Source organism: Trichosurus vulpecula, chromosome 4, assembly GCF_011100635.1.
Source record: "Trichosurus vulpecula isolate mTriVul1 chromosome 4, mTriVul1.pri, whole genome shotgun sequence".
Classification (NCBI taxonomy): Eukaryota; Metazoa; Chordata; class Mammalia; order Diprotodontia; family Phalangeridae; genus Trichosurus; species Trichosurus vulpecula.
Window position 1 is genome coordinate 340,059,241 of NC_050576.1, and position 23,653 is coordinate 340,082,893.

General features: G+C 40.7%; 2 protein-coding genes across 5 annotated transcripts in view; both read left to right on the forward strand.

Annotated features, from left to right (window-relative positions):
- SCEL (sciellin) overlaps positions 1 to 17,691 on the forward strand; it is a 145,156-nt gene extending 127,465 nt beyond the window's left edge. The window contains exon 35 of the mRNA XM_036755756.1: positions 17,462 to 17,691. Coding sequence (XP_036611651.1) covers positions 17,462 to 17,691 — 230 coding nt within the window. The remainder of the gene's footprint in view (positions 1 to 17,461) is intronic.
- A 229-nt stretch (positions 17,692 to 17,920) lies between these two features.
- Positions 17,921 to 23,653, forward strand: part of SLAIN1 (SLAIN motif family member 1) — a 75,354-nt gene continuing 69,621 nt past the window's right edge. For 2 of the 4 annotated variants that reach the window (XM_036753554.1, XM_036753556.1), the window contains exons 1-3: positions 17,957 to 18,123; positions 18,211 to 18,240; positions 18,292 to 18,681. In XM_036753554.1, the coding sequence (XP_036609449.1) occupies positions 17,957 to 18,123; positions 18,211 to 18,240; positions 18,292 to 18,681 (587 nt within the window). Of the gene's footprint in view, positions 18,682 to 23,653 lie in introns of all 4 variants that reach the window. The other 2 variants (XM_036753555.1, XM_036753553.1) reach the window with 2 other exon arrangements.

Here is a 23,653-nt window from a genome sequence, read left to right on the forward strand (position 1 = left end):
AAAGCACAGTCACATTGTGGGCTTCCCAGGAGACTTTTCTCATAGGTGTGTCTTCCCTAGTGAAATCAACCTCGGATTAGGTTTTCCTAGTGGTTGTAGAGTTTCAGTGTTTTCCTTAACATACACCCCTTGGGTCTGATGTGCCATGGCTATACTTGGTATAACCCAACTGGTTGAGCTCAGTCTTCTAGTATTTGACAAAATTAAGCCTTTCTGAGGTAGCCATGGGTTTGACATTTGAGTCTGACAAGACACTATTTTGAGACTGAAGGACTGAGAATCTAGAAACTAACAATTATGTGTCGATATTAGTGTTAGTGGTGAGTAGCAAACTTTGAATCTTAGAGCTAAAACTTAGAAGTCATCTGACCAATCTCCACTGTTATGTAGGAATGCATATTAGCCATCTAGGAATGTGAGAGAAATGACTATGCCTAACATTTCTTCAATATTTTAAGGATCCATGTTTAATTAACATGGGACCTACCTAATGGGACCTACCAATTTGCCTAATGCAAATTGAAACACCACTGTACCTTCACAGAAAGCCTCCATGAATACACCTATGTTCTAGGGGACATGCTCACATTCATAATTCTTGAAAATTAAGTGATATATAGTATCTTTGCCTTTTAAAGATATCATCATCTGAGTAATTTTTCAGCCATTAATAAAATTTGCTGTTCCAGTCATGGACCTCTTGAATAACATTATTTTTATTTTAAAATTCTAGTTGACCTTGACACAAAATAGGAAAATATACACAGAGAAAGCAAAATCAAAGTAGAAAAAACATTTTTATATATATGTATATACATATATGTATATATATATATTTAAAACCTCCTTAATCTTTTGTTAATTCATTGGATTTTCTGTTCAGCTTCTGTTCAATTAAGGTGCCACTTCTGCTAAAGAGCCTTCCCCGATCACCCTATTGCTCATTCTCTCTTCAACTTATCAACTTATCTTTCATCTACTTATCGTGTATACTCTATTACTTCCCCTCCCCACCCATGTAAGAATAAATGTAAGAATAATGATTGCAGGGACTGTTTCGTTTTTACCTTTGTATCTGCATTGTCAAACTTGGAATTCACTAAAGTACTACTATTGTGGAGGTGACCTTGGGTTCTCACACGCTATGCTAATAGAGCATAAACTTTGGCAACTTTGGCAGGTACTACCAAATCTTCAAATACAGCCTGAACAACCAAGGTCTTCCAAGGACCTACCAAGCTAAATTTGGAGAGCCTTGTCACCTGATGGGTTTGGTGATGAATTTTTTTCAGCTTCAGCAGCTCATGAAGACTGTCTGACTAGGGCAACGAGAAGGTAAAAGGGGTGTGCCACTATGGATCAGGATCCTTGAAGCATTGAAAAACTTTTGGATGTTGTCCTTTCTGTCACAGTGTTAGCTGCCTGAGAGGAGGTGTGTTGTAGTGCATTAAAGAGCTGTACTTGGCATTAGGAAGAATCTAGTCAAGTTAACAGAGATTTACTAAGGACATACTATGTGCTAGCCACTGCACTAAATGCTGAGCATATAAGAAAGGCAAAAGACTGCCCCTGCTCTCCAGGAATTCACAGTCTACAGGGGGCGTGGGGGGGTGGGAGGAGACAACATGAAAATAACTATGTACCAATTACAAATTACACACACACACACACACACACACACACACACGATAAATTGGAAATAATCATGAAAGGGAATGCACTGAATTAAAGATTAGGAAAGGTAGAAAGTATAGAAGGTAGGATTTTAGATGAGGCTTGAAGTAAGCCAGAGAAACAAGGACTTGGAGATGAGAAGGGAAAGCATTCCAAGCATGGGGGATAACCACTTAAAATGCCTAAAGTCAGGAAATGGAGTGTATTGTTCGGGGAATAGCGAGAAAGCAAATGTTAGTCAAGTCTGACTCTCCATGACCCCATTTGGAGTTTTCTTGGCAAGAGATACTGGAGTGGTTTGCCATTTCCTTCTCTAGCCCATTTTACCGATGAGGGAATTGAGGCAAACATGGTTAAGTGACTTGCCTAGGGTCACACAACTAGTAAGTGTCTGGACCAGATTTGAACTCAGGAAGAGGAGTCTTCCTGACTCCAGGACTGGCACTTGATCCACTGTGCCATGTAGCAGTCCAGTGACATAAATCTTTAAAAGGTCAATTTAACAGCTAAGGGAAGACAGACTAAAGAGGGGAGAAGTTTGCACCAGGAAGATTCACCAGCAGGTTGTTTGCAATAGCCCTCGGATGAGGTGATGAGGGCCTGTACTATCAGAGGACAGAAAGGGGAATATGGGAGAAACATTATAAAGGTAGAATTGATAGGCTGGCTTCAACTACTGAAGGTGTGGAAGGCTTCCTTGAGATTGACAGGGGTGAAGAGGACAAATAATGCTAGAGCTGTATTTTCATTTCCCAACACATCTACGTAATGTTTCCTGCAGCAAGTATCTCTGAGCCTTATCTCCAACTGTTGCCCAGGCTTAAAATGCTCTCCTTGTCTCCTGTGCTTCTTGAAATCCCTAGCCCCCTTTAAGGTTCAGCTGAAATGTCATCTAGAAAAGGCTTTTCATGATTTTCCCCAAGTGGCTAGTTCCTACTCTCTCAATCTCAATATATTTATATTGTTTTGTCCAGTAGAATGTAACCTCCCTGAGGTCAGGGGAGGGCCATGCTGGAGTCAGCTCCTACTAGCTCTAGAAAGCTGATTATTAAATTTAAAGGGTCAGTCAGTCAATAAAGCACCTACTATGCAGCAGGCACTTTGAATATTTATTCCTTGGAAATTGGCAAAAGCTACAGATCAGAACTTGATTTATTGTTTTGTCAATTGTCTAGACTTAAGAGAGTGATATGTTGGGGCAGCTAGGTGGCTCAGTGAATAGAGCACCAGCTCTGGAATCAGGGGGACATGAGTTCAAATGTGGCCTCAGACACTTGACACACTTACTAGCTGTGTGACTTTGGGCAAGTCACTTAACCCCAATTGCCTTCCCTTCTCCCCTCCAAAAAAAAAAGTGGTATCTTAGTAATGCAGATTTTACCTAAAAGTGTGTAAGGTACATTCCCGCCACCCTTCCCTACCCCCAATAATTTATCAGTACACCCTCTGGGGCAGAAGACATTCGTTTTTGTCTTTTTAACCCTAGTGACTAGCATAGTGCTGGGCCCATAACAGACACCTAATAAGTGGCTGTTGGATTGAATATCTAGTCACTATCGTCCCTTAAGTATAGAATTGCATTAATTTTTATGATAACAGAAATAAAAACATAGTTACTAAACTTGCTTGAGAATTTCCAAAAAAGAAATCAGATATGCCCATTCCAGTTCACAAAGAGAGAAGAAATGTACTTGCTGATTTGCTGAGCAGGGTACCTCTCCATGGAAGTCGGTGAACATTTGTATGGCAGATATGTTATTGAAATACTAATAATCCTCTTCTGAACTGAGTCCCTTCACCCTCTCTGTACTGTATTTAAAACTGCGGTTTTGAAAAAAGACTGCTGATCATCTTCCCTTAAATAAAGCCAATGTGTGTGACTTGGGAAGACAGGGGGAGGGGAGACACGTGGGGTTCTAGAAGAAATCCGAGATTTGTACAAATAATACGAAAAGGCTACCGTGCGTGTGATAGCCCATCAGAAATTTATCACTGATTGTGAGACCCAGAAAAATGGTAGAATTTTCTTCTCAGAATCACAACCCTATAATTCAAATGACTTGCAGGAATGTCTGTAAGTAATTATTACCTCTGCTGTGCATTAACAAGCAGGCTAAGGAATTTGTGAAGAAGCTGTCATACGATGTGCTATGTGACAAGATTCACAATGGCTTGGTCTAGTTCCATCAAAAAAGTCACCATGAGGTCTTCAACCATTCCGGATTATGTCATGGCTCTGGGTAGCATCCCAGGATGGTTGGCATAGCTGTTTGCAAGTTGTAAAATAACAGCTGGCACTTTTAAAAGGACATATTTTTTGATTTTAGGAATGATACGCATATGTAAACCTCAAGCCTATTCTTCCCCCTCCCATTACCTGCCAGAAAAGAGCAAAGCATGATTAATATGACATTGAACTCTTTCTTTAAAAAAAAAAAAATTATAATTTCTCCTAGATTGCAAATTCATATGATTCACACAAAACTTAAAGGTTGTAGTTGATGGTGCTTTTTTCTTTCTGTTTTTGTCAAGCCAATGTTTCATTCTAAAAAAGCTTCCCAGGTTAATCATTGATGAGCAAACAAGAGGTTGTATTCATGACTAACACCTCTATGGAACAAATTGGACAAATAGACTTCCATATACTCAGACTTCACTAATACAGTAAATGTTATTTAATTCAATTCAAGGAGCATTTCTTAAGTAGTTAGTATGTGGCAGGAACTCTTCTATTTGTTGCACATACAGACACAATCAAAATGGTTCCCACTGTCAAGGAACTTCCATTCTACTCTGGTGAAGCAACATATATATAGATAAGCAAATTCCAAATATCTAAGTAATTTCTGCCAGGCAGGGGTGGGATGGGGGGAAGAGGAGTTCTAAGAACCCTGGGGAAATTCAGAAGGCTCCCATGTAGGGCATGGTGTTTGATCTGAGCCTCAAAGTTAGCCGGAAATTTCAGCAAAGAGGTGAGGAGCAAGAGCATGTTGGAACCAGCTCTAAGCAGCTCACAAGACCCAGTTGTGAAATTTTCAGTGTGGGCATTTACACCACATGGCAAGTTACCAGTCATGGCTGATTTATTGTTTTGCTGGTTTCTAGACTTAAGTGATGGAGAAAATATTAATAATGCAAATTAAACTCAAAAGTGTGTCCTGCCCTACATCTTCCCCTTCTCCCCCTAAGCATTTAACAGCACATCCTTGGTGAGGAGGGATAGCATCGTAGGCCTGTCTAGAGGCACAAAAACCAAATAGGCTGGTTTGTCTGAAACCTTGTGTGACACAGCAGTGTGGAAGCAGTCTGGAAAGCTAGTATGGAGTCTGAAGGGCTTTAAATGCCAGACAGGTTTTTGTATTTTATGCCTGATAGGGAAGCACTGAAACTTTTTGAGAAATGAGAGAAGGGACATGGTCACAAAACTGGGAGAGGTATAGTCTAAAATATTTGCAAATTAAAGAATAATTATAACTTATGACAATCTGATTACAAAATTATAGAAAAATGTTGAAAAAAAAACAAATCAAAACCAAAACTACTTAGGAGGATAGCTTGTTTCTTAATGCACTAAAGTATTTTTAGGATCAAACATGCAAACATGTATATATATGTATATATGTATATATATATGTATATATATACACGTATATACACACATATATAAGCTATTGATGTGCTAATTATATTTTCTTTATCTATGTTTAATGCTTCCATTAGCAAATAACCTAAGGACTTCTACTTGTCAGCACAGTTCTGCCCTTGCTATGATGTACACTTGAAAAACATAAAACCATTTATTTTAAAATATTTTATAACTCAGAATTTTCACTGATTTCCATAGGTTGAACTGTCCTGCATACAGATCTGTTTAAATTGGTAATATGTTACTGAGGCTTACCTCAATCTATAAAAAAGATACATTCACGTAGAAGCTATATTTAAATGACATTTAAAAAAATGAAACCATATTTTCCCAAAGACTTATGTTGTAATTTCAGAAATGCAAGAAGAGATTGTGGCCACAAAGTAATATTTAAAAATCACACTGCTAAAAATTATAGATTTCATAGAAAATAATTTTATACTAACACATTATTAATAATATTTCATAAGTCAATATTGTACTAGGAACACAATTTCCCCAACTGCAAAAGGGCCATTTTTTCACTCCATCTTAACATATATGAAACTGGACTTGCCTCATTTAAATTTTTATTACTTTTCCCTTCCATGAGAACCAAGATGCTCCCTGGCAAATACTTTCTTATTTTCAAACAAAGAAGTTCAAATCTACTCTTGTTCTTGCTTGATTGTCAGTTGCGTCTGATTCTTTGTGACTCCATATGGGGTTTTCTTGGCAAAGATACTGGGGTGGCTTGCCATGTCTTTTTCCAGCACATTAAGGCAAACAGAGGTTAAGTGAGTTGCCCAGGGTCACAGAGCTAGTGATTAGTCAGTCAAGTCTTCCTGCCTCCAGGGCCAGTGCTCTAACTATTGAGTCACCTAGCTACCTCTCAAGTCTCTTCTAGTCTCCACCTATAGACCGCTTGGAATTATACTGTCTAAATATTGAACTATGCCTGGCACATAGTAAACACTTAATAAATGTTTGTTGACTGGCTGATTGTGCACAAAGGATAGGGATTCGAGCTCTGCTGTAAGAAATAACCAATTTAGACTGGAAATTCAAAGACCTACCTGAATCAAATAATTTTACACCTAGAAAATGATACAACATGAAAATTTTGAATAAAATGTTAGCAAATTGACCACAGTAACATATTAAGAAAGATATATACTATATCCAGGTTGGATTTATACCACAAAGGCAGGTTTAGATAGGTATTAGGAGAATGATAAACATAATAGACTATATTAATAACAAAAAAATGTATCACATGATTTTATCAATAGATTAAGAAAAAACTTTTAATAAAATACTACACACATTTCTGTTTAAAAAAATCCAAAGGTCATGAATACTGAGAAAACCGTGATAGTCATGGGAAAAGGGAAAGGGTAGGAAATAGAAAGCCTACGGAAATAGTGTGACTAGTAGTTCTCTGCTCTCAGCCTTCCATTCAACATTCAATAAATATTTATCAAGAATGTTCTTATTACATGGAAAACACTGAGTCTATCTTTCTGAATACTACTTCCCTCTCTTCAGTCTTCCCATTCTTCATGAAAACCCATATAATCCATTATAATCCATTTAAGTTGGAGGTGGTAACCTCTTAAAAGAGAGGAGCTCCTCTGTGTTACATTCTTAGAATATAACTTTCTGAAGAGTTGTGTGTGTGTGTGTGTGTGTGTGTGTGTGTGTGTGTGTGTGTGACGCCAGAGATATTTTTTACATCAACCTGATTTAGCCTGGCTTACACGATGATATTATTTAGATAATACACATTGACGTATTACAATAGACAATACTGGCACGAATATAAACTCCTTCGTTTACTTTGACCAAGAATCACTTTCAATTTAGTTGCTGCTGGCTGCTGACCTCTATTATAAGTCTAAGTATAAAATTCCTGCCACATCTCAAGTATGGTTTATTTGCCTCTTAAAGGAGCAGGAACACATCATGGTCTTCAGACAGAAGGTTGGGAGGAGAGAAATTGACATTTCCTTATGAATCCAGCATCATTCTTTACTGACCTTCTATTTTGAGAAATAGTCTCATTCTAAGCAAAGCTCAATTAGTTTGGTGCAGACACAAACAAAAGTTAACCAAGATTTTGAGGTTTTTACCACCCCAAATACTCATTCATTGGAATTATAGGGTTCCATAAGGAATTATAGGGCAGCAGTGTATCTCATTAGTGTAACCATCTGTTTGGCCAAGAATTTTCTTTCACTAGACTTTTATTCTGTATCCATGATTCCATATTTACCTTCTCTGAAGTATCACAGCCCACACCCTGAGTCATTAAGATGACAACTCCCATTGATTGACTGATAGCATCAGATGATTGTTGCCTTGATGATAACTCAACAGTTAGCATAAATAATTATAAATATAATAAATAATAGATACAGAGAACTAAGGCAGCCAGAAGTCCACTGATAATTGTTTTATCCTTTTTTGTTATCTTTCCCTCCAGTTATCCAGGCCACACAGTTCTCCTGAATCACCATTCTCTTTGGCTTGATCTATGCATCCAACTCCTCACATAAAATTAGGCACTTTTCAGAGAATTTCTTCCAGCAACACTTCCCTTCCAATCTCTATTCATTGGATGGCATTCCCATTTATAAGTACCCACCCGACTAGTTACTTCCTACCAGCTGAATTATTTTTACATTTTTTCTCTCTTGAACTCCGTTTGCCATCTGTTGGCCTAATCACCTAATGAGCCCAATTCTCTAAAATCATGTTTCATTGTTATTTGTTGTTTTCTCTGCCTCCAATTTTTTAGTAGCATCTGGAAGCTTTCAGACACTGTTTTCAATTCACTAATTAAAATTACTTATAAGTAGTATAATCAACTAAATCTGAAAACAGAGTCTTTATGCTAAAAACATTTCTACTAGTTATTACCCATTCTCCTAGCCCACCTACTGGGCTGTTTTTGATGATTCCTTAGTTATCAGTTACCTTAATACAGCAGATCCCCTCAGGAAATACTAAAGCATATTAACCTCTACATTTTGGTTAAGGTAGTCAAATCTCCAAGGAATACTTTGCAGGTAAGATGTACACTTCAGCTTTCAAAAACATGAAATAAATTCACAGTTATTTTTTAAAATGTGGAATAGATTTGTACTCAACATGATTTCAGACAAGATCTCCATGAATTATGTGGAACCACCCAATGTAACTAAAAGACAGATTGCTTTCTTTCTTCTTGAAATTGAACTTTTGGGAACTTGTGGCCAGATTTGCTTAGAATAGCTTTGTAAACATCAGTCTTTTATGTTCAACCAGATTCTGGGTTTTGCCGTGTTCTGTGTGCTATTATAGATGCATCAACCTCCCACTACCAATTACTAGCATTCCAAATATTTTTTCTTGCAGCTAAGTAAGTCCCCTGAAGGAGAATGAAGTATGGTAGCCTGTTTATTATTGGATAATCTGTCCTGTAACATAAGCATTTAGACCAATGATTCCAAGCTCTGGTTTTGTGACACACTAGTACTAGAACACCTCATTGAGCTCCATAAGTGCTATAAAAATTGTTCAAAAGCTAAGATAAAATCAACTGGTTTTCTCTCTTTAATTAAGAAAAATCATTATATCATACAGCACTGGAAAAGATGAGGAAAATGCTGGAAAAAACAAAGAATGATAGAGCACTGCAACTCCACACTAGTTGGTAGTCAAGGGAATAGCCATTTAATTAGTAAAATGTGCTGACAATGGCAAAATATATCTGCTAAAAGTCCACCTCTGTTGCCCAATCCTGGAGTAGAGGTGAATCTGGGGTCTTAAGGGTTATGCCAGTGGGGCATGACCTCCAGCACATTCTGTCAGTCAGCAAACATTTATTGAATGCTTATTACTTGCCATGAACTATGCTAAAGTGCTGGGGATATAAGAAAAGTAAAAAAAAAAACACATGGTCCCAGACCTCAAGGAGGTCACATTCTAATAGAGGACACAACTATGTACATACTTTCAAGAAGCTTATAGTATAAATAGAAAGTAATCTCAGAGAGAAGACACCAGTAGACAGGTGGGCTGGAAAGGCCTTTTGAAGACAATGTGATTTGAGCTGATAATTGAAGAAAACCAGGGAAGCCGAAGATGAGAAAATAGAGAATACATTGAGCCTAAGGAAGAGGAACAGGAAATGGTCAGTGCTATTGGCTATGCTGGAAAGGGTGTGAGTATAGCCACAGTGAAAGACTGGACATCTGCTGCCCAAAGACTAACATGGTAAGTGTGGAGAGGCTCATCCCATAGAATCATGTATCTTTGGAAATCCTGAAGAAGAGTGGCGAAATAAAAAATAATTGCCAATGAGAGTAGTATGGTTCCAGATCTATTTCTATCTTCCAAGCTAACCACATGTTGAAGAATATTTTCTTTCTAAAAGTCAGAAGTCTCTATCATTCAAGTGCTTTGCTTTAAACCAAACTGTAAGGTTTTGGTCAGATATTTGTGAATTTTTTATAAAAATGCTAAATTAGAGGAAAAAATACAGTGGAAGTTTCAATCAGGGAGTATAGGAGGGTGAGGGGGAAGGAGCCTGGCATAGAGATACATGATTTAATGAAAAACAAAAGGCATCAGGAGAACTTCTTTTAAAGATAAAAAGTAAAGCAATTTTTAAAAAAATGTCAAATTACTTTGAAAAAGTGCTGTGTCTTATCCTTGAAATTCAGTATCACTGAGAATCAAGTATCATGTCTGTTTGGGCTAGCCATATGTTTCAAAAACCATCCCATTTGGTTTTTACCAGAGTAGTAACTATGCCTACAAGAGTTTAGGCCACTGAAAGTGAAACACAGCCATATCATGAAGCACACAGTGACCATTTATGTTGGTTTTGTCCTCTGTGCATAAATAAGCAGGCAATGAATGGCCATTGTGCTTCTGAAAATGTTATGCCAGCACCGGCAACTTTTTTAATTTTGGAAACTCATTGTTTCTCACTCCATGCTCGTGACTTAAATGTTCCAGGCATCTATTCAGTGATGAATTGGACTCTGAATTCAGTGTCCGTAGATACTTGCAGTGGGGAATACACAAAGGTATAATACATCAGTCAACAAAATGTACCAACTAGTATTCATGTCTAGAATCTAGAACTGCATTAGGTCCTTTTTGGTGTTAGCACAAATGGTAAGGCTTCCTGAACCGTGGGAGTGATGAAGCAGTGGAACAGGTATTACATCATGCATTTCTGGCTGCACTGGGGCTGTATGCAGCTGGTGTAAAGTTTAGTGAAAGAGTCAACACAATCACTCTAGGTGTGTATGAAATGGGGACTTAACAATTTTGCACATTCAGGTGGGAGAAGAGAAAGGAAAGATATCAAGGAAGCCCTGAGAATAGTGATACAACATAGAGATTTTGATGACTTCTCCCAAGGGAGAATTTCCACTTGTAGGTATAGACACGTGTATTCCTGTGCTCTTCTAGGACTTCGGCCATTCAGAAAGGGACAACAACAGGACAGCCTGCCTCAGTAATTTTCCTGAATCTACCACTACATGGCTATATGGTTTTGAGGCCTGTTGTCTCGACAGAGGTAGCCCCCTAACAACCTGTGATGAGTTTATTCAATAAGATGGAGCACCTGTTCACTGCTTGATGACACTACTGCCCTTATCGGAAGGTTGCCAGTAAGAAGGGTCTTGTGTGTGACATTCAGAAATAAAAAGCAAATTATAAATAATTTATTTTTTCCCCTAGAAGGGTTAACAATTTAACAGGAGGACAGGACACATGCTTGTGATTCTATCTTCCCCAGCTTCCACCACCAGGAAACCAGGAGCTGTTGAGGCATCTTGCCATCTTCTCTGCTGTGCCCTTCTTCCTCCTCTTGATTTCCAAGTCTTGTTCTGGAACCAGTAATCAAATCAATTCTACCACTGCTTCTGGAAAGGGAGCCACAATCAACAGCACTATGGTTCCAAGCACAATCTCCATGACTCTCCAGATCAATATTCCCTTCCCTGGCCACCAGTTCTCTCTCTGTTGTCTCCCCCCTATTAAAATGTGTAACTCGAGGTCCAAAGCCCATTATTCTGGGTATGGTGTTTGTATGTAGCCCACATGCTACATGTGGGGGACAGTTATTGCTACAAACATAAGCTCTTTGAGATTAAGGACTGTTTCTCTTTTGTATTTGGATCACTATTGGTTAGCCAGTGTTTGGCACATGGCAAGCACTTAATAAATGCTCACTCATTCATTGAGGAACTCATATAAAAACAGAAATAGAAACATATCATACATAATAGGAATAACACTGTACTAGAAGTCAGGGCATCTGGGTTCTATTTCCAATTTTGTTAGGAGACTTTCAGTAAAGCATTTAATATTTCTTCGTCTCAGTTCCTGTTCTGTATATTGGGAGATAATTATTCCTACCCTATTTGCCACACAGAGTTGTTGTGAAAACCAAATAAATGATTGTGTAAGCCATTTGAAATGTACAATATGCTACTGAAGTGCAAGGTGTTATTATTATAATAACTAATTATAGCTATATGAAAGCATAGTTATAGGGGATGTTGGAATGGCTAGGATTGCTAGGTAGGGCTGGGTGGGGTTAAAATGAGAAAACTTCATGGGTCATTTAGATAAATTTTTACATCTTATCTCTTTGTCATGTCTCAGAAAAAAACAAAAACAACAATAACCTTTTGTTATACTCTACTTTTAGGATGATTATATCAAATACCAAAGGAATTTTACCAGCTTTCAACTGGGTTGTGGTCAGAGGTAAGCAAATTATCATTATCTTGTCTGAAGAAAGCCTGCCTGTCATCACATTTCTGCTACATAATAGGAAATAGTTTAAAGCCCAGCAACATAGGGACTGCTAACGAAAAGCTGGTCAAGCTTATCAATGAGTTCTCTTGCCACTGGGTGGTAGACACGAATAGAGACTGATGATTGAAGTAGGAGTCAAATTTAGAGTGGCTTCTGAATCAACCAGAAGCTCAGGGATGCTCAGGAGGTCTTGTCCCTGGTTCTGTTTAGCAGCAGAGATTGTTTGCCTCTTGGAGGAGGTCAGATCTACTGACCTGAATGTGGTGTCATTTGTAGGTATCTGTACCATATGCGTAAGTTTAGAGGGCAGTGATAAAAGCCTGTCCCTCAGATTTCAGTGACATAGGGAACTCTCTTTACCAATGCAGGTGGATACTTTCTCTGAAACTTCTAGAGTTGCCTAAAACATTGAGAGGTTATATTAGGACTTGCCAAGGCTTACCTAACCAACATATTTAAGAGACAGGACTTCAACTCAGAACTTCCACTCCATCATGCTGCCACTCTGGAGGGGACTAAGTTTGGAAGCTTGAACTCCCGTGCTTTAAGGGAGCTTAATGCAAGGCAGAAAGTAGACCATTGGTCAGACCAACTGGAACTTTCCAAGAGCTAGGCAACTGGCTTAACTTGAGTTAGCTAATGTGTGATACTGAGTTGATAATAATAGATCTCTGTTGGAGAAAGATTATTTGTAAATACAAGGGATGATTGTAGTACATTTATAAATCATCAGCTAAATGAATATGATTCATCTAAATGGCTTTAAAAATTCATGTGAACATACAGACACTATTACTATATGGATAATTTACTTTCTAAATCAAAAGCTTAAATGGGCATACTATCATTCTTTGAAGTAAAGAAAGGAACTATAGGTGAATTTTTCATTTTTAAAAGATATTTATGAGCTAAATGAGAGGACGTATGGCATAGCGGACAGGCCCTAGAGTCAGGAAGGCCTATGCTGAAGTCCAGCCATACACATACCATTTGACCATGGGTAGTCTTTTAACTTAGTTGTTTCTACTGTAGCCCCAACAAATCTATAAGATTATACATGATAGAAGCAGTGTTTCTATAACCAGATTTCTCTAATCAACAGGACTGATCCGAAAACCTCCAAAGAGCACATTAACAAAAAGATATTAAGTACAGATAATTCAGAACACAATTTGTATTGTTATAAAGTGTGCAAAATTTAAGAGTCAAAGGGCTTTCTGGATTGAATCCAGGCTTTATCACTTACTCTCTGTATGATTTTAGGCTAGTCATTCATGCTCTTTAGATCTGACTTCTTCACTTGAACTAAATGACCTCTAAGCTTTCTTCCATAATTCACAATACAAATCCCTATCACTTTTATGAGTTTATATTGTATGGATTGAATCAGGTTACAATACTCTTTTTTAAAATTTTGTTAAAGAACTAGGCAACTATACAGTTAATTTTGTTCAAAATAAAAAGCTTACAAATTTGCATCAAAATTAAGACTGCTTAATTACAACCCTGACACCAGCAACCTCTTTAATTATATGTGTTAAAGAGACTGACATCCTGGGGGGATAACCAACTCAAAATTAGTCTGATTTTTTGAGTGCCTCTATATGGAAGTGTGTGTGTGTGTGTGTGTGTGTGTGTGTGTGTGTGTGTGCACGCACCCGTGTGCATGTATCAGTGTATAGTTCATAGGGAATTTAAAAGTATTTTAATACAAAGGAGTGAAAGGGTTCAATTATTCTCCAGGAATTTGCCATTTTTCCACTTTAGAATTTCTAGGAGGGGGTATTATTTTGTTAGAAGATGGATGCAGAATTCTGCAAATTTTTAAGAACAGATTAGCTTCCCATACTTTCCCTGTCTAAATGGCAAGCTATAGGTTTGGTTTTTTTTTCAGAGCTGGAAAGAACTTTAGAATCCAACCTTTGATTACTGCCTTATTATTGATATGTTGAAAACAATATATGATCCTAGAGCTCCTCAGTTACAAGTACATTACTAAAAACCAGTCCTTAGAAGACACAATAGAAAATATTGACTACTGGTTGCTTTGCTGTATCCTATGTGGCACAATCAGAAAAATGGGGGAGGGGCCTATTCATCTTTATTTCATCCCTTGGAGTGTTAATTCTGGTGTAAGATGGCTGCATTTCTTTATCACATCACTCTTATTCTTTGCATTAGGATGTGCCTTTTCTTTATTTCTTTTGCTAATGTGGAGCCCGGTATTTCTTTGTTCCCATTGTGCCCGTCTCTTTCCTTCTTTGTGTAACAGGAATACTGCTTACCCGCATCTGCTACTGAGCATGCGAAAAATCCTTCCATAGACCCCTTTACTTAGGACTTTCATTCGAAGGACTCCACTTTTCCAGGTTTTAGTGACATCCAGAAGAGACTGGAGATAGATTGAAACTCAAAAAAAGGGGAGTGCAGGATTAGGTCTTAGTTTCTAAGAGAGGTGAAGGTAGACAGATGGGGTTGGTCAAGGGCAGATATCGCAAGAGGGTCATACTTTTGTTTATATCAAAGATTTCCCTTGTTTGTTTATTTGCTTATGGATACACGTCCAATACTCATTGCATTGGAGACTGGGATGTTGATCAACAACATAAGAAAACATATATACATGCAAACATACATATATATACATATATACACATGTGTATACAGTATACATGTATGTATACATGCATAAATATATTTATTTATTTAGCACTTACTAACTACCAAGTACTGTGCTAGTTACTGGAGTTACAGTCCAAAGAATAAAATAATCCCTATTCACAAGATTACATTCTAAAGTCTTAGTGCAGTCTTAAACGCTTTAAGGTTAGCACCCTATTTAACAACAAAAAAAAGTAATTAAATAGGAGAGAGCTTGGGAAAGAGAGTACCAACAGTTGGGGTAATCAGGTGTACATTTGTGCCAAACATTGTCCTTAAGCTGAGTCTTGAAGAGAGAAGGACCCAATGAAGTGGAGGCAAGAAACCTGTGGAATATAGCCAGTAGAAGTTGAAGTAAATATGGTGTGAGGAACAGAGATGAGGCCAGTTCATGTATTTGAGTTTGAAAAGATGATTCGGGGCTACGTTGTGAAGGACTTCAAAATTTAAACAGAATTTCCAGTTCATCCTACAGGAAAATAGCAAAGTACTGGAGGTGATTGCGTAGCAGAGTTACATGCTCAAATTTTCAGTAAGTCCCTAAAAATTACTTTAGCATTTCTGTACAAGATAGACTGGAGTGGTGAGAAACCAGTTAGGAGACTGTTGTAATAATCTAAGTGAGAGGTAAAGAGGGCCAGAACTAAGGTGGTAGCTGTGTGAATAGAGGGAAGTGTTTGGATTCAAGAGATATGGCTGTAGAAGGCACAAGATTTGGCTACTGATTTGGGTGAAGGAAAGTGAGCAAGCAGTCTAGGATAATGTGGAAGTTACAAGACCTGGGACCCCTGAAGCATGATACCTTCAACAGAAATAAGGAAATTTGTTAGAGGGGAGGGTGAGAGGGAAAGAGTTCAGTTTTGGACAAATCTAGGTAGTAGAAATTTAAGACTAGATTCCAGAATTTGGAATGTGGGCAGTGCCAGTATTTTATTCTGCTGCTGCAGCCTAGTGGTTCCGGGACAAAGCCACTTGCCAGTCATTTGCCATCCAAGTCCATATGGTTTACTGTGGTACTTGAGGTTACAAGCCCAAGTATCTTTTGCTGAAGAAGAAGCTAGAGGAGAAATTCCCTCGGCCTCCTGAACATCAATGGCGAGGGGACCCTCAAGGTCACCTGCTTATTTGAGGTAATGTTGTTGGGAAGCTCGTGTATTCCAAGAAGGCTGGACATGGCTTTGTGGATTCTCCAAATACCTGCATGTTGTGGCAAGTTCAAGGCCACCTTGGACTAGTGGGGCCTGAAGAAAGAATTCAGGAAATTTGTCTCCATCCCTACCCACTGATGCTCTATGATAGGAAGGATTAAAATATCCTCTGGATTCCTGGTTCTTCCCTGAAATCTTTGCACCTGTTGGGCTAGAGCTAAGAATGATACCTCTTGATCCTGGGGGGGGGGGTGGATGTGGGGGTGTGTGTGTATCCCCTATCCTATAGGTCTGTTAGACTCCTCTTAGATTCCTACTTCTTCCTGCCCCAACTCAACCCAAATGCTGTCTCCCCCACTAAAATCTCCCTTCATTATCCACTCCTGGGTCTATCAGGCCTTCTCTCTTCTCTGCTCAGGTGTTATCTCCTATTCTGCCTCCTGTGTCCTCAGATATCTCCTAGGTAAAATTGGAAGGTGAGGACCTCAAAGTTGCCTTGTACTTTGTAGAGAGGCCTTTTCTACCTTTGCGGAAGGTGGAGGGAGGCTCCCATCTGGCCTGGTGTGGCCCAAGAAAGCCCATGGGAACCTATGAAACAGAATTTGCCACAGGGGCTAATAAATAGAAAAAAAATAAGTTAAAAAAAGGAAAAAGAAAAGCTAGGGCTAGGTTCCAGAACTTCCCTCTGTCATCTTCCCATGAAAAAAGTCAATGGAAAAACTAGTGGAAACGATCCATTGAAGGAAGTCAGGATGTTTAGCTTGGGGAAGAGAAGGCTGGGAAAGAGAGGAAGGTGCTAACTAATCCGATTCAAGTATTTGAAGGGTTATCATGTGTAAGAGATATTTAGACTTGCTTTGTTTGGTTCCAGTGGGCAGAATCCGAGCAATGTGTAGAAGCTGCAAAGGAGACAAATTTAAGATTGACTGCAGGAGAGATTCTCTCAGAACTACCCCAAAGCACAATGGTAGTTTCCCCCTCCACGGGCATATTCACGCTGATTTGTTAACTCATTGTTGGTTGTATTGCAGTGTGTAACAGTGGCGATTCCTTTCCTGTATGACCTTTGAGCATCCCTTCCAACGAGCAAATTTTGCTTCTGAGAAAAGCTTCTCAAACCACTGTTGTTCTTGTTCAGCCTTCGTTTTCGAAGAGGACCGATGACATCATGGGGTGATGTCTTGCCTTGTGTCAATAGGATTTAAGTCCTACCTTTTGTGTATCTGTGTTGCAGTGCCTGATTACTTTTCGAATCAGTATAGTGTGTGCACCCTAACAGCTATGAATTAGCACTGGTATTCACAACTGTAGATTTTTTCTTAGCAATAGGTGGTGAATAAAGCCCACAGCTCACCTCCAGCCTGGGTGCTTGGTCTCCCGGTACATAAGCTTTCTAAGAGCAGGCACCGTATGCCTCTTAAGGTACTTTCACTTCTCCTCCCCTAGCACTTAGAGTCAATGGTTAGGGATGAATGAGAGGAAGGGAAACTTTTCACACTCTGCAAAAAACCGCTCCCTTAATTAGGCACCTGGGCAGAGGTTCTCGCGTGCTCGTTTCCGTTCTCGCCACCTAGACCCCTAGCTGGGGATCCGGCGCCGCCCTTTCACAGTTCACAGTTCCCTCTCATCAAAGCGCATCCCCCAACCGCTCCCACGCCACGCCACGCCCCCCACCCCCACCCGGCCCCCGCAAAAACCCGGAGCCGCGGAGCCCTGCTCTTGAAAGCCCTGTGGGACTGGAGGGGGCTCCAGTGAGCATGTGCAGAAGAACTTGGTGGCTGCCGGCCGCTCGTTCTCTGGCTCGCGCTCGCTCGGCCGGACGAGGCCGGGGCAGGTGGCTGATGCTCTCAGGCGGCTCGTTCTCTGCACCCGCAGTGCTGGCCCCTGGGCTCGGGCAGGCGGGAGGAAGGGAGGAGCGGCAGCGGCAGCCCCAGCTCGCGGGGACGGTGGCCTCGGCCTCGGCTTCAGGGTCCGGGAGCGGAGGATGGAGGCAGCTTTGCTGAAGCCGCCCGCGCCGCAGATGATGGCGGAGCAGGTGAAGTGCTCCCCCGGCGGGGGCGGCCCCGGAGCCGGCTCCGGGAGCGTGGTGAACGCGGAGCTAGAGGTGAAGAAGCTGCAGGAGCTGGTGCGCAAGCTGGAGAAGCAGAACGAGCAGCTGCGGAGCCGGGCGGCCAGCGCTGCCGCGGCCGCCGCCGCCTCCTCCTCCTCCTGCTCAGCCTCAGCCTCCTCCTTGACCTCCTCCGCCCACCCCGCAGCGGCCACCGCCTCCTCCGGCTCTCACCTGCTGCTGCTCCCGCCGCCGCTGTCCCCTCCAGCCGTAGCTATGACAGTGACCGTCCCGCCCGCCGCTGGAAGCCCCTTGAGTTCCCCGGCCGCGGGCGCCGCGGGGGGATTGGCGCTGGCCCTGAGCAGCGGGGGCAGCGGCAGCAGCGGTAGCAGTGGCAGCGGCAGCCCGGCTTTCCCCGGGACCTACTGCCTGCCCAGCCCGGCCCCGACCCTCCTGTGCAGCCTGGGCCAGCCCGAACCCCCCTTCGTTTATTTCAAACCATCCCCCTCCGGCTTCCCGGGGCCGGGAGAAGGCGGAGGGGGAGGGGGAGGTGGAGGTGGTGGGGGGCAGGAGCCTGGGGGCTCGTCTCCGCTGGGGTCGCCGGCCCCGGCCTCCCCTGCTCCAACCCTGCTGGATGAAGTGGAGTTGCTGGACCTGGAGAATGGATTCTGCAGCCAGCTGGAGGACGAGTATACATGGTATTGTCGAACCTTTCCCAGTCTTTCTCCCTCCTTTTATTATTCCAGCCCTTGTGCTCATCTCATAGCCCTGATCCCTGGAGCGTGTCCAGTTGCCCTGGCCTCGCGGGAAAGGAGTGTATGTAAGGATCCTGGTCCCTGGGGTTCTAGATGCCCTGTGGGAGGCAGAGGGTTTGAAAGGTCCCCCCTCTGGGCTCTTACGGCCTTGCCCGGCCTTTTTGGCTCCATCCTCCCTCCCTTCCTCTGAGACCCTGAAGGCAACTTTGTCGCCTCCTTCCCTCGGATACAGGAAATGGTGGTAGTGACAGGTGCAAACAGCTTGTGTCACTCCGGGGCTCCTGGCTCTCCTTGAGCGGGGGCGATTAGCTTTCACTCCCTGGAGGGACCAAAGGAGGCTCTTTTCCTGAATAGCTGGAACGCCCCCACCCCTTTTTTCTGCTATACCTTCTGCCGAAGAGTCTAAGCGATGAGCTGGCTAGCTACACCGGCTTGCCTTTTAATCCTCCTTTTGATACAGTTGCTGGATCCCAGACTCCTTATTAGCATTAACTGGAAAATCCATATGATCTTGTTTTGCTGCTGTTTAAATCTGCTTTTCCGTCACTATTACCTTTCCACATTAGAGAAACGGAGTCATCCTATTATCTGGATTCTCTGCCGGCCTCCACTCCCATGTATTATTTGCCTGCTAATATTCCTTTTTTGCTTTTTTGAAGGGAACGATTTTTCCTATATGGAACAGTTTTATCTATTTTGCCTCGATCTGGGAGACCTGAGTTGGTGCAGTCATACATTTTCAGTTGCTGCATTTCCACTGATATTTTATTCTTGCAGATCTCCTTTTGAAATTCTGACTTGCCTTGCAAAATGTGCTGACTTCACTGGCTTTTTTTTTCAGTTATGGATGTCAGAAATGTGGACTTAACTAGGGAGTCCTAAGCATGTGTGTGCTAGGCGGATATTTGATCAAGGAGCTGTGCACTTTGCTTTTTACTTTTAAATTCAATTGAAAACTCTTTACCTCTTTGCCATGTCCATTGCCTTTTGCAAAAGGCTTTGAATTGAAGTTCTGAGGATTTCTAATTAGTAGATTCTCAACTGATGACCAAAGTCAGACATGGCTTAAATAGGGTCCTGGTTCAAGAGCTGAAAGGGACCTCAGATCACATCTAGTTCAACCCCCTTATTTTCCTCATCAGTAAAATGTGACTCGGGGAGATTGTGACATATTCACCTAGGAAAATTAACATCACTAACACCTAAATAACAGGGAAATGAAAACTTATTTTGGTCACCGGTTATACTTTCAGATTTGTTAACCTCGTGTTTTTCAAGATAAGTCTTGGTTCTTTTCCTGTTTTCACAGGTTTATTGCATACATTGTGTTTTTAAAATCCAGTGAAAGAGGAAATAATAATAAGAAAGCTCACCAGCTCTGATCTAGGCAAAGAGATTAAGTAGGGCACAGCCTGCATTGACAAAGCATTTGTCTGCCCTAGGCAAGGTTTAAAATCGTAACACCTGGTGTGTTAACTGTTCCCTAAAATGTGTTTTCTCTGAAACTCACAACTGACAGGATACCTTCCTTTTTCTCTCCCCTCCCTGCCCCCAGCAATTGCACATTCTACCGGGGACAGAATTTGTGGCACTCAAAATGTGCATTTTTAGAAAGGGACACTTTTAACATTTTCTCTTTTATTGTACTTTAAGCAGCTGCCTCCGTTGCCTGCCCCTAAAAGACACTCAAGTGATTTCCCTTTTCTTTTTTTTGCTACCTTTTAGGCTTCTTTCTTTCTGTCCTTTTGTGTGATAGCCCCAGATAATATAAAGAAAGAAAAATCACTTTGGTACTCTTAAGTGTACGAAAGCTTAAAATATTCACAAGTGTCCATCTGAACTTCTCTATTTGATACCTGTGCAGGTGGTTAATCTCATAAAACACCAAATGTACTCTAAGCATTCTCCAGTTTAAGTCTTTTGTCCCCCGAAGATTAAAGAGTTATCTAGCTTGTAAGTTCTAAATCAGTGACATCCTTTTGTTTTTAAAGGTCCTTAGCTAATTTTTAGTGATTTTGATTGCATTAAGTAAACTATTACATACTATATTATGAGGTAATGAGAATATAGATGTTTATATTAGAGACCTTTTTTTTCCTTTAAAAAAAGATAATTAGCTAATTTTTAGTGATTTTGATTTCTTAAAGTAACTTGTGTACAGAACACTATGCTAGATGGAGTAATGGGAATTTGAATAATACTTAGAGACCCTGCCCTCATGGAGCTTATATAATAAGAGGATTATTACATATATACAAAGAACTGTTCACAAGAAGAAAGTCTCTATGAAAGTTGGAGTTCTTAACTTTTTTGGAGGGTTGCGGACCCTTTTGGCAGTCTGGGAAATCCTATGAATTCTTTTAAATGCATAAAACACAAAAGGTTACAAAGAAAACCAATTATATTGAAGTATAGTTGTCAAATTAAAAAAAAAAAGATCTCTGCAAGTTCAGGGACACCAGGTTAAACACCTTTGCCAGGGGAAGCATCAAAGGCTTTATTGGAGAGGTGGTATGTGAGTTGGGCTTTAAAGGGTGGGTAGAAATTCCACAGCTGTAGGTGGAAAGGCCTGGTAAAGACGGCATGCATAATGAGCAAAAGCATGGAGACAGCAAAGCAACAGGGAGTGTACAGGCAACTAGTCCAGTTTAAAGCAGAGATTACATGGAGGGGAGTAGTGTGAAAGAGCTGTGGAAGGATAGCATAGTACCAGATTGTGGAGGGCCTGGATGACAGACTCCCAGACATCTTATTAGCATTAATTGGGAAATCCATTTGGTCTTGTTTTGCTTCTAAGTCAGATTTTTCCCTGCTTATGACCTTTTCCAATTTTATTCTAGTGGTGAATGTCTCAAATCTCCCCACCCAAATACAGTACTTACCTGCTAATATTTCCTTTATGTATTTTGAAGCTACTGATTTTTCCTCTTTAGAGAAGAGTTTATCTACTCTGGCCTGGTCTTGCAGACCAGGAGTTGTGCATTCAGTCATATACTCTGAGGGTTTTGAGGAGGGCAGTTAGATAATAGGATCCATGTACAAGAAAGACTACTTTGGAAGTGAAGGCTATATTGGGAGGTGGCTGAATGTAGGTGGGAATATAATTTAGGCAGCTATTGCATTAGTTTAGGTAATTAGGGATAATCTATTAGGGTGTGTGAGGTTGGAAATAGAGGGAGAGAATATGAGATGTTGCAAAGATAGAGTGATACTGTTATCTGAAAGATGAGGTAAATAGAAGAGTCAAAGATAACACTGACTTTTGACCATGGAAGACTGAGTGAATGGTAGTGCCACTGATAGAAATAGTGAAGTCATTAGGTCCATGCTTTTTTGGGAATAGACAATAACCTTGGTCAGTTGTGTGGCCCTCTAGGTTCAAAGCCCTTTGACTCAGCCGTACTTGAGGGCCTAAAGGGCCTCATGTGGCCTTGAAGCCATAGGTTACCCACCCCTGACTAGGTTTTTAACATGCTGAGTTTAAGGTGTTGGCAGGACATGCAGGTAGAGATGTCTGGCACACATTTGGGGTCACAGTTCTAGAGGCTGAGAGAGAGAGCAAGGCTGCAGATAAAAATCCGGAAGTAATCTTAGAGCCAGAGGAATGAATGAGATTGGCAAGAGGGAGAATGTAGGGAAGAAAATGAAATGAGGAAAGAATCTTGTGGGATGTGCATCTTAAAGGTGTTAGGAAGAAGACGAGTAGCCAGCGCAGGACACAGCAAAGTTAGAAAGAGAGAGCTTCAATAGACTGATGTCTCTTAAGCCAAGAGGGAAAGAGTATCCAAAAGTGGATGACCTTGGATGAGGAAAAAAAAATACATCTTTATTTCATTAGAGTTGATTTCCTTTGTGATTCTCTATATTTTGTTTTTTGATGTTTGTTCATTTCAGTTGTGTCTGACTCTTCATGACGCCATTGGGGGTTTTCTTGGCAAAGATAATGGAATGGTTTGCCGTTTCCTTCTCCAGCTCATTTTGCAGATGAAGAGCCTGAAGCAAACAGGTTTAAGTGGCTTGTCCAGGGTCACAGAGCTAGTAAGTGTCTGAGGCTGATTTTGACCTCAGATCTTCCTGACTCCAGGTCCAGTACCTTGAGAAGCAATCCATAGGCTTCACTGACTGCTAACAGTATCAATGACACAAAGTTAAGAGCCCTTTAAGCAGGTGGTCATCTAATGTTATATAGAGGTGAAGCTGGTTAACATCACAGAATGGAAGGGGCATTTGATTTAATAATTAAGATGTCACTGGAGACATTAAAGTTTCAGTAGTGTGGTGGAGAAGGAAATAAGGCTACAAGGAGTTGGATTGAAATTGGGTATTGAGGAAGTTGAGGTATTGGGCATGGACAACTTTTGGGAGAAGTTTGATTGTAAAGAAAGAAACAGGACATTAGAAGAGGTAGAAAGGTCAAAGGCAGATTGGGAAGGACTGCTGAGCATGTTGGTAGGCAGTTGGGAAGAGAGGCTGAATAAAGCTTTTTGGAGTACCTTTCATATTACAATTCTATTGAGAACAAGCTGACTTGAATAACATCTGTCACTTATCTGAGAGGTTTTTTTTTTTTTTTGAGGGAGGGCAGAGGGTGGGCTGCCTATTTGATGTTAACATACTACCAGCAAGAAAATTTCATTTTTCTTCCAACGACGAAGAAATGTTTTCCAAGCATTTTGAGATTGTCTTCTCTTTATCATCCTGACAGATACCGAAGAAATTGTTTCTAGAATTTTATATCATTATTTGAAAGGCTAATGTCCTTAAGACGTTCTGTTTAGCTTTTGTATTTTGTTTAAAAATGATATGGCATTAATTTATATGAATGTGTGTATATATTTACCATTCACAATTTTAGCTTAATGAATTGAACTGTATTGCTCTTTGATGTTTTAGGAAATGATGGTGACATTTAATA